The sequence below is a fragment of the Drosophila biarmipes genome, chromosome 2R (genome assembly GCF_025231255.1).
Source record: "Drosophila biarmipes strain raj3 chromosome 2R, RU_DBia_V1.1, whole genome shotgun sequence".
NCBI lineage: Eukaryota > Metazoa > Arthropoda > Insecta > Diptera > Drosophilidae > Drosophila > Drosophila biarmipes.
This window is the reverse complement of record NC_066615.1, coordinates 12369522-12381742: the sequence shown is the minus strand read 5'-3', so window position 1 is coordinate 12381742 and position 12221 is coordinate 12369522. Positions and strand designations below refer to the sequence as shown.

At 50.6% G+C, this 12221-nt stretch overlaps 2 protein-coding genes across 2 annotated transcripts; one reads left to right on the top strand and one right to left on the bottom strand.

The window, feature by feature from the left end:
* The first annotated feature begins 64 nt into the window (after nucleotides 1-64).
* Nucleotides 65-9900, top strand: LOC108030119 (protein dopey-1 homolog). The gene is made up of 11 exons (XM_017102819.3): nucleotides 65-226; nucleotides 771-1016; nucleotides 1138-1316; nucleotides 1376-2614; nucleotides 2690-2990; nucleotides 3045-3807; nucleotides 3872-3980; nucleotides 4043-8334; nucleotides 8488-8683; nucleotides 8751-9093; nucleotides 9157-9900. Exons 2-11 carry the CDS (start codon nucleotides 864-866, stop codon nucleotides 9376-9378), a joined length of 7797 nt encoding a protein of 2598 aa, XP_016958308.1. The 5' UTR covers nucleotides 65-226; nucleotides 771-863; the 3' UTR covers nucleotides 9379-9900.
* Nucleotides 9874-11379, bottom strand: LOC108030120 (uncharacterized). Its single transcript, XM_017102821.3, has 4 exons — nucleotides 11134-11379; nucleotides 10481-10548; nucleotides 10251-10413; nucleotides 9874-10187 (listed from the first exon to the last, which is right to left on the bottom strand). The coding sequence occupies exons 1-4, from the start codon at nucleotides 11252-11254 to the stop codon at nucleotides 10087-10089; spliced, it is 453 nt and encodes a 150-aa protein (XP_016958310.1). The 5' UTR covers nucleotides 11255-11379; the 3' UTR covers nucleotides 9874-10086.
* Between the last annotated feature and the right edge of the window lie 842 nt (nucleotides 11380-12221).

The window sequence follows — 12221 nt, the reverse complement described above, 5'->3', positions numbered from 1 at the left end:
ATAAATTAAGTTTTTAAAGCTAGTGTTGTAATAGTTTGCAGATTTGTGATTTGCCATTGCATTGTTATCGCGGCTTAAGAGTACTGGTGAAGAGGTCACGGTTATCAGTCGGTGGTCCATCGCTAGCGAGTTACAGCAAAAAATTTGCCATGTAAATGCAATATAAAAACAAAAGTGCAATACTAGAGAATGTAAAATGCGTTAAAAGCGACTAACTTCAGCTGCGGTAAGGGGGAGTAGTTAAGAAAGTGCAGAGTGGGTATTTGCAAAGTGAAAACAACGCACGGGCCACACAACAACAAAGTACGTCTGTCCCGTCACGCGCCCCTTGCCCCGCTCCCCTTCCCCACATCTCGTATGAAAACAGCAGAATATTCGTCATCAGCTGGTCCTCTCTCTTCGCTCCCGCTCTCGCCCCGCAGACCTAACTGCACTTTTCCCGCAGAGAGCGAGAGAGAGAGTTGAAATTTATTCAGAAATTTATTTTTTTGTGTTCCTGCCACGCGACATTAGCTTTTGCCCGATATTGCAGTCGGGCGAATCGGAGCACCTAGGGTACCCGGGGTCAATTGACAGCCCCAGCAATTAGGCGGAACACTGGGACAAAAGAATGCCCAGCCTTTCACAGGTGCTCCGCCTGCCACACTGCTCGGGTATGCAGCCCATCAAAAATTAAGTGAAAAACACTATGTGTGTGGGAGTTGGATCCCAAGGACGCGCCGTGGAGGGCAACAAGTGTTTGCTAATTGATTGCCATTGATTATTCGCAGAGCTCTGCCATCCGAACGCCGTCGAGTAACCATTGAACCCCAGCGAAGAGCTAGACAGACACTTAGACAGAGCCACTGGCAAAAGACGTCGCCATGGAGTCCGCGGACGCACTCGTCGAGGAGCAGAAGCTGATGGCGGAGGCCAAGTACCGCACATACATGACCAACATCGACAAGGCGCTGCGCAATTTCGAGTACTCCAGCGAATGGGCGGATCTGATCTCGGCCCTGGGCAAACTCAGCAAGGTACAGCTCGGCTACCCTTGTGGCAATCCAGATAAGCTCTGGAGCCACTGACTCACAGCCGTTTCCGGGAGCCCTTATCTCGACCCGTTTAGTAATTTGTTTCCCCCTTCTTCTTGCACAGGCGATATCGAGCAATACGCAGTACCAGGTCATACCCCGGCGACTGAAGATAGCCAAGCGACTGGCCCAATGCATGCACCCGGCCCTGCCCTCCGGGGTGCATCTGAAGGCCCTGGAGACCTACTCGGTGATATTCAGCAAAACAGGGCCGGAGCGCCTGGCCACGGAGTTTATATACAGGTCGGTGGCATAGAAAACCAGAAGTGATGTTTACTTAACGCGCAATTTTCATTCCCCAGTGCTGGTTTGTTCCCGCTCCTCGGCTACGCGGCCATGAATGTGCGTCCCGCCTTGCTGACCATCTATGAAACCTACTTCGTGCCACTGGGGGACAAGCTGCGGCCCGCTCTCAGTGGCTTCCTAAACGGCGTACTGCCCGGCTACGACTGCGGGCTGGATCACTTCGAGCGGATCAGCACCCTGCTCAAGCAAGTCTGCAATGCCGTCAATCCCATGCACTTTTACACGGTCCTCTGGGAGTCTGTGGCCAACAATGCAGCCATTCGCCTGCCGGCCATCACCTACCTGCTGGAGCACTTCAACAAGCGGTTGGACATGCAGGAGCAGATCTACATCATGGGGCACAACAGGGAGATCATGATGTCGGCCCTGTGCGTCTGCCTGAACGATTCGCTGATCCTGGTGCAGCGGAATACGCTGGAGTTCCTGCTGCTCGGCTTCCCCATGCACACGGCGCTGCTCTCCGAGGATGACTTGGTGAAACTAGTCACCAACGGGCTCAACACCATACTCCGCAGGGACATGTCGCTGAACAGGAGATTGTTCAGCTGGCTATTGGGCAGTGAGGTGGCCAAGAACTCGCCGTCGTACGACACCCTATCGTTGGACACCTCAAATGCCCCTTTGGATGAGGAACCAGAACCTTATTTCATCAAGCACTCGCGGCACATTCTTATAAGGGCCTTGATCACCACCCTGAGACTAAGTTTGGAGTGTGTTCCCATGGACCTGAAGCCCTACAGGATCATGCTATCCCTACTCGACAAGGCCGAAATAGGCAGCGCTGTGCTGGACTACGTGCTCCATGATATAATTCGAGCCATGTACATCTCGAGTGGCAATGCGGAGGCTTTAAAGTCCGCCAACCTGCTGTTTGCCACCTTCGATCCAGCTTATATTTGGAGCTACATGACCAACATGTTCGAGAAGGCCTGCCTACAGGCGAACCCCGCCCAGAATAAGTCTCAGTCCCAGACGGTAGAAACATCTGGAAAATATGCCTGCGACGTGGGATCCGGAGATCCCTGTGTACTGGAGATCTGCGTGCTGACGGAGTTCCTGCTGGAAACCGTTTCTCTGGAGATGTACACGGAAACCACCAGGGTGTACCTCCCCAAGGTGTTCCTGGCTATTACTCAGCTTCTTTCCCTGCACATGGACCACGTGAGCAGCAACGAGATCACTGCGTCGCTGAAGCTCTGCATGAAGATCGTCTCGAGGGTGCAGCCTATGATAACGTAAGCGAAAAACAAGAAACAAAGAAGCATCAGGCGATCCTTATTAAACCTCTTATCTCGTTGTTTTCCCCTCAGAAGTCCCATAAAACTGAATAAGCTGATAGAGCAGAGCGGTGGCTCATCGTCGGATGAGAAGATTACGGTCAATTCGGCGTGTGAGACCGGAAAGGTGGAGGCCGGAGCGCAAGGTAACTCCCTGGAGAAGAGCAAGTCCGACTCACGGCTAAACCAATTTGCGGAGAACACGCTGCACAGTGCCGATCCCAACGATGAAGAGCTCATCCGACGCTCAGCGTCCAACCAAAGTGTGGGACGTCAGAGTCCCAGCAAGAAAAAAGCCAAGTCAATTTCTCGACTCTCGGAGCTGGATAAGGATGTGAGTAACTTTTATAAAAAGAGATAACCCTTATTAAACATTTCTTGAATACAGATCAGCGCCTCAGACCCTCAGTCATCCTCGGATCTGGACACTCCGCGAAGCATAAAGAAGCTGAAGGCCAAGGCCAGGGTGCCGTTCATACGAAGCCCCAAAAAGCAGCGACCCAAGGATATTGTCCTGATTGAATCGAATGCCTCCACGGAAGTGGGCGATGGACCTAGTGCAGAAGAGCCAAAGAGTGCTCCGCCGGATCAATCGCCGCAGTTCCAGCTGGATGAGGAGAGCCGGGCTTCACAGCAGCGCGGATTCTCCATATTGGAAAAGTGCATACGCCAGTACGAAATCTTCTTTGAGGTTTATTTGGCCCACAAACTGCTCCATATTGAAGCGGAGCAAAAAGAATGCGCAGTGAAGGTGCAGCTCCAGCGAACCACAAGCACCACTCATACCTCCAATCTGTTTATGGCCGAGCAGGTGCTGGAGCACGAGTGCCCGGTGAGGGAGTCACAAATCGAGCGATTGTTTAACTTGCTTAGGGTGGACATTGTCCCGCGTTCCAAGCAGCTGCAGCGTTTGCTCAATCGATCCCTGCCGCTGCCCGCCAGCGCTAGTGAGCTGAGCAGCGACAGCGAGGCGCAGGAGGAGAAGCAACAGAGCCTGCTCATTGATGGACAGACACAGCGTAGTGTGCAGCAGCTAGCCGAGCTTCAATTGAGCCCCTCTCTGCGTGGAGCAGTTAAACTGGCGGCTACTCTGCTGGTGGAGATGTCTACCTTTCCCAACTGCAATAAACACATCGTGCTGGACAAGAGCGGTGAGTGGGAGCTAGGATTAGCCAATAATGTTTCATATTAATGTTGTTTTGTATTCCCTTTCAGAGCCTGAATTGCCCAACTGGTTGAAAGTTCTGTGCCTGGTGGCCTGCTTTGCCCAGAGCGACAAGGAGCTGCAGGTGTCGTCAATTACCACGCTCTTTGATTTGATAAGGTTTGTGCAAATGAAGTACCCCTAGGATGATGGTTTGACTCTGTTTTTTTATTACCTTTCAGCCTGCTACGCTCGCAAATCGAGCATACCACCAGTCCAGGAGTCACGTTCGTGGTGATGCTGCCGCTTCTAAAGTTCGGTCATGTCAGCTACATGGAGCAGCAAACGCGGGTCTTCCAATTAGTGAGCTCCATCTTGTGGGATTACCTTGGCGCTGCCGGCATAGATCCTGCCCAGATTGCTGCACTGCTCCATCAGCTGCACAGCTGCCTGGAAAGCGGTCTGGTGGAGACCATCATCGGGAATCGAATGCAGGCGCAACACTTGCTTCAAATACAGCCGCAGTCGCGTAATGATTTGGGTAGAACAGCCCTACGTAACTTCCAACTCGAACGTTTGGCGGATGCTCAGCTCCTCTGTCCAACGGAGTCGACGGAAAGATTGCGAGAGAGTCAGGCCCGAAGCTTCAAAAAGTTCGAGCTGCTGTGGCACCTCGGCAGGGACAAGCAGACTACAAGAGGATTCGAGAAGACGCTGCTCAAAGTGCTGGACACTCTCGCTTTACCACATTATATGTCCGAGCGCACTTTTGTGACCAATTGGCTGCAGGCGTCGCTTCTCCGTGGTGATCTAGCCCGCCTTACCAAGCCTCTCTACAAGATCCTGCTCTCGGCCAGCTCCAAGCGCGTTGGCATCGTCCACATGCAGCAGCTGTACCGCGAAGGGGATACCGAGGCTACGCCTGCTTTCGAGCGGGATGTGTACGCCATCAGCTCGGAGCAGGGCAATGTCAAGTACCACCACATGGAGAACTCCAGTGGGGTTAAGAAGAAGAGTCCCATCAGGAACTTCCCCAAGAAGATCTTTGGCGTCACATTGAGTGGGGGCAAGGCCAACAAGATATCCAACTTTGTTAGCGACAAATCGACTGTTGCCGCTTGTGCTGAAGCAACGCAGGATTTGAATACCATCGGGCTGATCATTAATCCTCTAGAGAATGCCAACGACTTTGACGACGAAACGGATTTGGAAGAACCTCGCATCGAGATCCCTCACAAGGAGACCCCGCTGGAGCAGAAACTAGCCAGCGCAATGGACGAGAGCGAGCAACGTTCGCAAGAGCAACCACCTAATCAACCGGATCTTCAATATGACCAGGATATTACCGACCATTCGGACAGCAGCGACTTTGAGTCGGACTCTGAGCTTCGCGAGACGAGCATTGAGAAGGAAGACAGCCTGACGGTCAGCTCCAGTGCTGGTGTTAGCGATGATGTCAAGCGCTTTGTGGGCGACTGTGAGAGTGTCACAGAGGCGTTGACCCAGCACGAAAAGATAAAGAGCCGCAAGACCTATCGGTTGACCAGGGAGAAAACACCAGGGGAAACCAGTTTGAACTCTCTGGAGCAGCAGAAGGATCACGATAGCATCCCTGACCTTCAGGCAGATGCGCTTCCGGCGGATGAATACTTCAGAGAAGATAAAAAGCTGGGAAAGCGTAAGAAGCTGCTCACTGCTGGGGAGAAGAAACGACTCAGCTGCATTTCGAAGACGTCCACGGATAGTAACATCAGTGGCTCACACGTGGAACAGCCAGAGCAGGAGGATGAAACAGAGCCAGGAACCGAGTCCACCATCAATGTGGAGGACAAGAGACGTAATCTCAGCTTGGAGACCAGCAAGCTTCAGCCCGACATACAGAAAACGCTAGAAAAGGGCAAGCAGAATGTGGAGATTCTGCGGCAGAATAACGCAGCTGCTGCTGCTGCAGCGGCGGCCGCAGCAGAGGAGCAGACCAGTCTGCGCAGCTCTATGAAGAGCACGGTTTCCCTGGCGGATGCGGCTCATCTGTACCACAACCACCTGCTGATATACTTGGGAATTTACGACACCCGTCAGACCCTGTATGCCCTGCAAACGCTTCGCAACATTATCTGCTGCGATCGACGTACCTTCCTTTGCCTGTCGATAACCACATCCTTCTCGAGCGCCAGCCTGAAACAGTTGCTCGTCCGCCATCGCAAGAGCATCTCCGGCAAAGGATTCGATGGAGGAGTGGGAAGCTCTGAGTATGCTCAGGGCTATCGCGGTTGCATGCAACTGGAGCTGCTGGTCACGCTCTGCTTGTTCTACGCCCGCGGCTACTTCCAGAAAGAATCCCTGGATGCTCAGCGACAGCCACCCACGCTCCAGGATATTGTTAACAATCGGAGGATCCAGTTGGAAAGCATTGAACTGCTGACCCTCATCTGCTCGGAACTCATCGAGATTGTCAAGGGCATGGGCAAGGGCCTGGCCAACTATATCGCCGACTTGTTGGCCCGAGCCAAGTTGCAGAAGGTGATGCTGCACTGCCTCAACAGCTCGGTGTGCAGTTATGGCCGCAGAGCAAACTCTAACAGCGGAAGTTATGCGGAGCAGGTGCTCAGCTTCAATGATCCCCAGGACGATCAGCTGCATGCGGACTGCTTCCAGCTCCAGCTGCTACGTTTGCTACTGGCTGTAATCCGCCTGGAGCACGAGGTTCATCAGCTGCGGCAGGACACGCCTCCATCCGCTGGAGAGGATTCGACAGGCAATGCGTCGCCCACTCGCTTAGCTGAGGGAGCGACTGCCAATGTGAAGTATCTCCCCAACTGCCTGATAAGCCAGCAGCCCATGTTCCTGGCCGCCGTGTTGGGCGCACTGCAGCAGGAACGCTTGCGGCACTTACACCGCAACTGGACGGACTTGGTGACCTCATCGCTGAACTGTTTCTCATTTGGCTCACTCACGAACATTGTGATTAGCGTTGTACATCAACTGTGCAGCAATCTAGACCGCCTCTCCAAGTTGGGTCTCCAACAGCAGCGGCACTTTCCGCCGGACTATGTGGTATCCCAACTGGAGGCTCTAACCATCTTGTGCCACTACTGTTTACTGGACAATACGCAACAGACTGCTCTCTCACACCTGTTCAATCAAGCTTACCCGCAGACCAGCTCGTCGGCACAGAGCTCAAGCACGGGTCAGTTGCTCAACAGCATCGTACATTCATTCCTCTCGGCCAGCGAATCCTCCAGTTCAGCGCCGGCTCCAAGGAATCCACAGCTGCAGGCTGCACGCAACGCCGTCCTCTCGCATCTTCCAAGGATCATGAGCAGCGTGGCTGCCATATGGGACAGCGAGCTGGGCCAGTTGCGCCCGGTTCGCCAGCAGCTTCTTGAGTTCCTATCGCCGGTGTCCTTGCATCATGGCTGCAACTTCCTGGCGGCTGTGGCAGTCACCTGGCAGCAGCGGGGCATTGCCTCGAACATGAGTGGATTGAGCATCGCCGAGCAGTTCCAGAGAAACTCCACTCTGCAGGCGTGTCCCGCCCAGCTTTCGTTGGTCTCCTTAGTATCCAGCATTCGTGTTATGCCCATGGACTCCTTCGTCATGACTCTGCACCACGTGGTGCGTTCGCCTCCGCCAATCCATCGACCACCTGCCCAGCTCAGCATCGAGGTGAGTTCCCTGGAGCTCTTTTACTTCTACATGAGGTCTGCCCCGGCTCCTCAGCTGGCGGATGCCTGGAGCTCACTGCTGGCACTCATCCGGGATGGCTTAAATCTGACACCACCGGCGCAGTTTGCTTTGCTGATGCTCCTCAACGAGTTTGTCCAGCGCTGCCCGCAGATGCCATTCCAGGACAAGAAGGAGGTGCGGGAGCTGCATGATGTGACCTCTCGACTGGTAGACTCTCTCTCCAGTGTGGCTGGATCCTGTCTGGAGCAGACCACCTGGCTGCGTCGCAACCTGGCCGTAAAAGAAGATACTGATGGGTTGGCCAAGGATAACAGCGTGGGAGGTGGTGGACTTCAGCAATATTCACTGCAGGCTCAGAGTGTTCTGGCAGCCATACTCTCAAACCTACTGGACGTGGCCTACGGTTCCCAGGAGAAGGACAAGGTGGTCAACATAGTGACGCCACTACTATACAATATAACCCCTTATTTGAAGAACCACACTGCTCGGAACGTTCCCTTCTTCTACGCTTGCTCCGCTCTGCTGGCCAGCCTGAGTGGCTACCAGTACACCAGGAAGGCGTGGCGGAAGGATATGCTGGATCTTCTGCTGGACAACGCCTTCTTCCAGATGCACCTCTCGTGCCTGCCCTTCTGGCGCATGATCATGGACAGTCTGATGACCTACGACAACACCACGTTCCGGGAACTGATGACCCGCGTCTCACTTTCCCAGGCGGGCAGTCTCAACATCTTCACGTCGCGGGACCAGGAGTACGAGCAGCGGGCCATGCTGCTCAAGCGTCTCGCCTTCGTCATCTACTGCAGCGAGTTCGACCAGCACAACAAATACATGCCAGACATCCAGGGTAAGTGAGGCTCAATTTTGAGAATACAAATTTTGAGGCATTACTAGTGAATTTTATATGTGCAGCAATTAAGAAGTTAATTATTTTTTATTGCCACCGATGTTACTCCAGGGAATTAAATTACTAAAACACGAACTTTTTGTATTTCCACAGAGCAACTGGCTAACAGTCTACGACTGGTTCCCATGGGACCTTCGGTACAGGCGGCCGTTTTTCTGTGTTTCCGCGTGCTGCTCCTACGCATGTCACCCGACCACGTCACCTCGCTGTGGCCCATAATCATAGCGGAAATGGTGCAAGTGTTCCTGCAAATGGAACAGGAGCTAAAGTCGGAGAGTGAGGAGAGAAAGTAAGTTTGCACAGCCAATCGAAAAATACTTATAGCTAATCAAACTTGTGTTCAACCTCAATTGCAGCCAACAAATGCGTATGCCTTCGGGAATTGATGTGTCCTGGTCCTCTGCTTCAGGAGCCAGCAATGGCTACAATTCCCAGACGCCGATGCAGCACTGGCGGTCGGTGCAGCTGGAGGCCTGCAAGCTCCTGGAACTGGGATGCGTGCTGCCCGCTACCAAGCTGCCGCACTTCCAGATGTACCGATGGGCTTTCGTGGGCACCGAGTTCGATGTGCACGAGGAGGAGGTGCGCCTGCCCAACGGGAGTCTGGAGAACTTGGCCACTTTACCGACCGCGCTGTATGTGCCGCACGTGAGTCGTGTGGCCAGGCTGATGGATATGAAGTACACCAGTCAATCGCCGGTAAGTGATTACCTCACTGTTCGTGTGATTCACCCGATTAACTGGTTTATGGGCTTACTCCAGGTACTGCAACGTCCCAGCAATAGACATCTCATGCTGCACTTCCAGCAACTGCAATCGCTACAGGAGCTGTACGCCTTCTTCACCATGCTGGGCATCAGTTGCCCCCAGCCGCGTAACTTCGCCGACACGGAGAACGATGTGGCCAACTGCCTGCAGGAGATCGAGGAGGTACTGGCCAACGATTTCCTGGAGAAGCTGCCCAGCATAACCACGCCGAGATGAAAACCGGCCGTTGCCCACCGGCAGGCACAGTCGCAGATCCAAGCGAGTGGGTCCCTGTTCGAGCTCAAGCTGAATCTGAATCTGGGCGTGGAGTCTGCCATGGAGCCGGGAAGCGCCGGCCAGGCGGGCCGCATCCTGGCCGCCGTGCAGGCCAAGCTGACCAGCCAAAATGCCGAGACGAGCTTTACGCAGACCCAAAGCACCACGGACAGCAGCAACAATAAGAAGACCAACTTTCCATTTTATGTCTAAGTAAGAGGATGCAGCAGAAGACGATGCCGAGTATGATAGCTAGCTATATAGATAGAAACCCGGGTCGAGTGTATACCTGTCCGTAGTGTGATCTATCGTTTTAAATGTTGAATGTTTAAGAACGCGGTAGCCCCATAGCCAATAGCACCCTGTATGTATATGTAACCAATGTATTTAACTGTTGATAGTTGCTCCCGAGTCGATGAGAATAGGAGGTGTGTATAACGACAAACTGCAATCAAATAAAATAAAATCGCATTTTATTGCAAACTGTGAGGCGAAGAACAGGGTAGGGTCTCCCCAATAAATAGTCTAGTGGTAGAAAGCTAAGACACGCTTAGAGTGCGCGCAAGATGTACGGTGGTCTCGCAATTATTCAGCTGACAGGCCGCCGAAAACGTAATGTTTTTAAGTCTCCTCGCGCAGAGAACACCGAAAATGGCAATCTCAAAGGCACTACACCACGTTTAGGGTGCGTGGGGCTTGTCTGTTGGCATCGCTATTCTTCAGCTGGAGGTAGAAGGAGTACACGATGCGGGCGCTGAAGGCGACAAGCACTGAAAGGGAAGAGAGGAATACTTGTTTCGGACACCTACTAGCAAATCACTCCGTTTACTTACAGAACGTGATGATGTATATGAGCAGGGCGCCAAAAATGTTGTTGATTCCAGTGGCTTCGCGGTATCCTCCGTAGTGGAAGATAACACCGAAAACGGCGAACGGAAACCCAATGGCTTCGATAGCAGCGAATATCAGCCAAACGAAGACCAGCATATGCTTTTCCTGGATTTGATAAGGTTTATGGTTTATCGTTAAATATTAAGTTTTATAAAAAAAACGCTGTATTTACCCTTAGGGTGCCGATCAACAAACACACATTGCCAACTACAACAATTGCAAAACCAACAAAGTTGAGAACTGAAAGAAAAACAAAATATTTATTAGGAGTCTGAAAGATTAAGACTAAAAATGAGTCAATGTCTACCCACGAAAAACGCATACAATTTCTTAGTCAGAAAATAAATAATTCACACGTTATTACCACATGTTTAAGAAAAATTATCGTGCTCTTACCCATATAAGGCACTTGCATTTCCCCAAAATTCTATCTATTTTGTTTATAGTGCCCAATAAAGATCTTCCCTGGGCATCATCATAAAAAAGGGTTCCTATTTCGGATACTAAAATAATCTTAGTAACTTATTAAAGAATAAAAATGTTTAACTTTGTTTTTAGGTAAGAGAATAGAGAGTGTAATTATAGCTAAATTTAAGCCTTTTGAAAATTAGTATGTACACTTCGAGAACGAAACGCATGCTCGATTTGGTCACCGATGTCGTCATCGATGAATGTGGATGGGTTAAACGCGTTTGTCTCGAATGGATTAGCTCATTGTCTTATTTCGTGTCTCGTATTCTCGTATCGACAATTTAAATTCTCTGAAATGAAACGCCATGTCCGTTTCTGGAAATAAACAAATGCCACGCCTCGAACTTCTCCTACCATTTGGGGCGAATAGCACGCTGAAAGTTATGCTAATTAGCCAGTAGATCGCAATGCCCAGACACCAACTCCGCAGGGGGGTGTTGCACGGGCCGCTTTCCACAGTAAGGTCGATTTTCATTTTGAGATTCGGTGCGATTCGAGCTCTTTGGGAGGAAAAACAATAATATGGCACTAAACCGGTTTGGGATCTCGGAGCGCTCGGAAACACGACCGCACTGGGCTGGAATCAAATAACAACTGAATGCGAAAGGCAGTGCCTCTGAGTAGCAACAGTTGGGCGAAACTGGGCAACACAAACATTTTTTGTTCTTAAACTAGAAATGTAAATATATTATATATTTTAAAGTAATTTCGGGTGATGAGTATGAGGGTTGGGGAGTCTGGGAGGTGGGTAAGTCATATTAATCCTCCTTGGTATGGGGCCTTCCCCCTTCTAATTCCAAATAGAGTTTAGGGTTACTTTTTTCTAATCTAGTAAAATGTTTTTTTTTAGACAAACCACAAAAAATTAAAATGTTTTTATGATATGTTATGTTAGATATCAGAAACACATGGTCAGTTCAAACATAATTCTTAGCTTTTCTTTAAGTTTTTGTGCTGTGAAAGCTACCTAAAAAGTAGCCACCTGTTGCCTAGTGTAAATAAATGAATACAATTGGGAGAGCACCGGAACAACAGAACAAGTGGCTGGGGAGAAGTCTTTGGATGCAAAATGCTAGGTTACACACTGAAATTATTAAGTGAACGTCATCATATTTGGTCATACTTGACAATTTCGTTTTGGAAGATAAAACTATCAAAAATATACGATATTGAAACCGCACTTCCGAAATGACTCAAGAATTTTGAATATTTCTTGATTTGTCTATCGTCACACGATTTACCTTGTTAAGAGGCAACTAAAAATTTCAGTTTCTTTGACAAAAGCCATCGAACTCAAGTTTCTTGTGTGGAACAATTAATAAGAATTTTAATGATTCTGATTCTTTTAATGATCCCTATGTCAAGGAGTATCACTTTAAGCCTGAGTCCGAAATCGTTACAGCCGCTTTTGAAAAGTAGAAAAAAGTCTTATATAAGTCTTA

Excerpts from the sequence above, each read along its gene's own strand:
- LOC108030120 (XM_017102821.3), bottom strand. The coding sequence starts at position 11,254 with ATGAAAATCGACCTTACTGTGGAAAGCGGCCCGTGCAACACCCCCCTG. Across the intron at positions 10,549-11,133 it reads CGTGCTATTCGCCCCAAATG|TTCTCAACTTTGTTGGTTTT; the intron begins GTAGGAGAAGTT and ends TTTTTCTTTCAG. Across the intron at positions 10,414-10,480 it reads TGTTGATCGGCACCCTAAGG|GAAAAGCATATGCTGGTCTT; the intron begins GTAAATACAGCG and ends TATCAAATCCAG.
- LOC108030119 (XM_017102819.3), top strand. The coding sequence starts at position 864 with ATGGAGTCCGCGGACGCACTCGTCGAGGAGCAGAAGCTGATGGCGGAG. Across the intron at positions 1,317-1,375 it reads GCCACGGAGTTTATATACAG|TGCTGGTTTGTTCCCGCTCC; the intron begins GTCGGTGGCATA and ends TTCATTCCCCAG. Across the intron at positions 2,615-2,689 it reads AGGGTGCAGCCTATGATAAC|AAGTCCCATAAAACTGAATA; the intron begins GTAAGCGAAAAA and ends TTTTCCCCTCAG.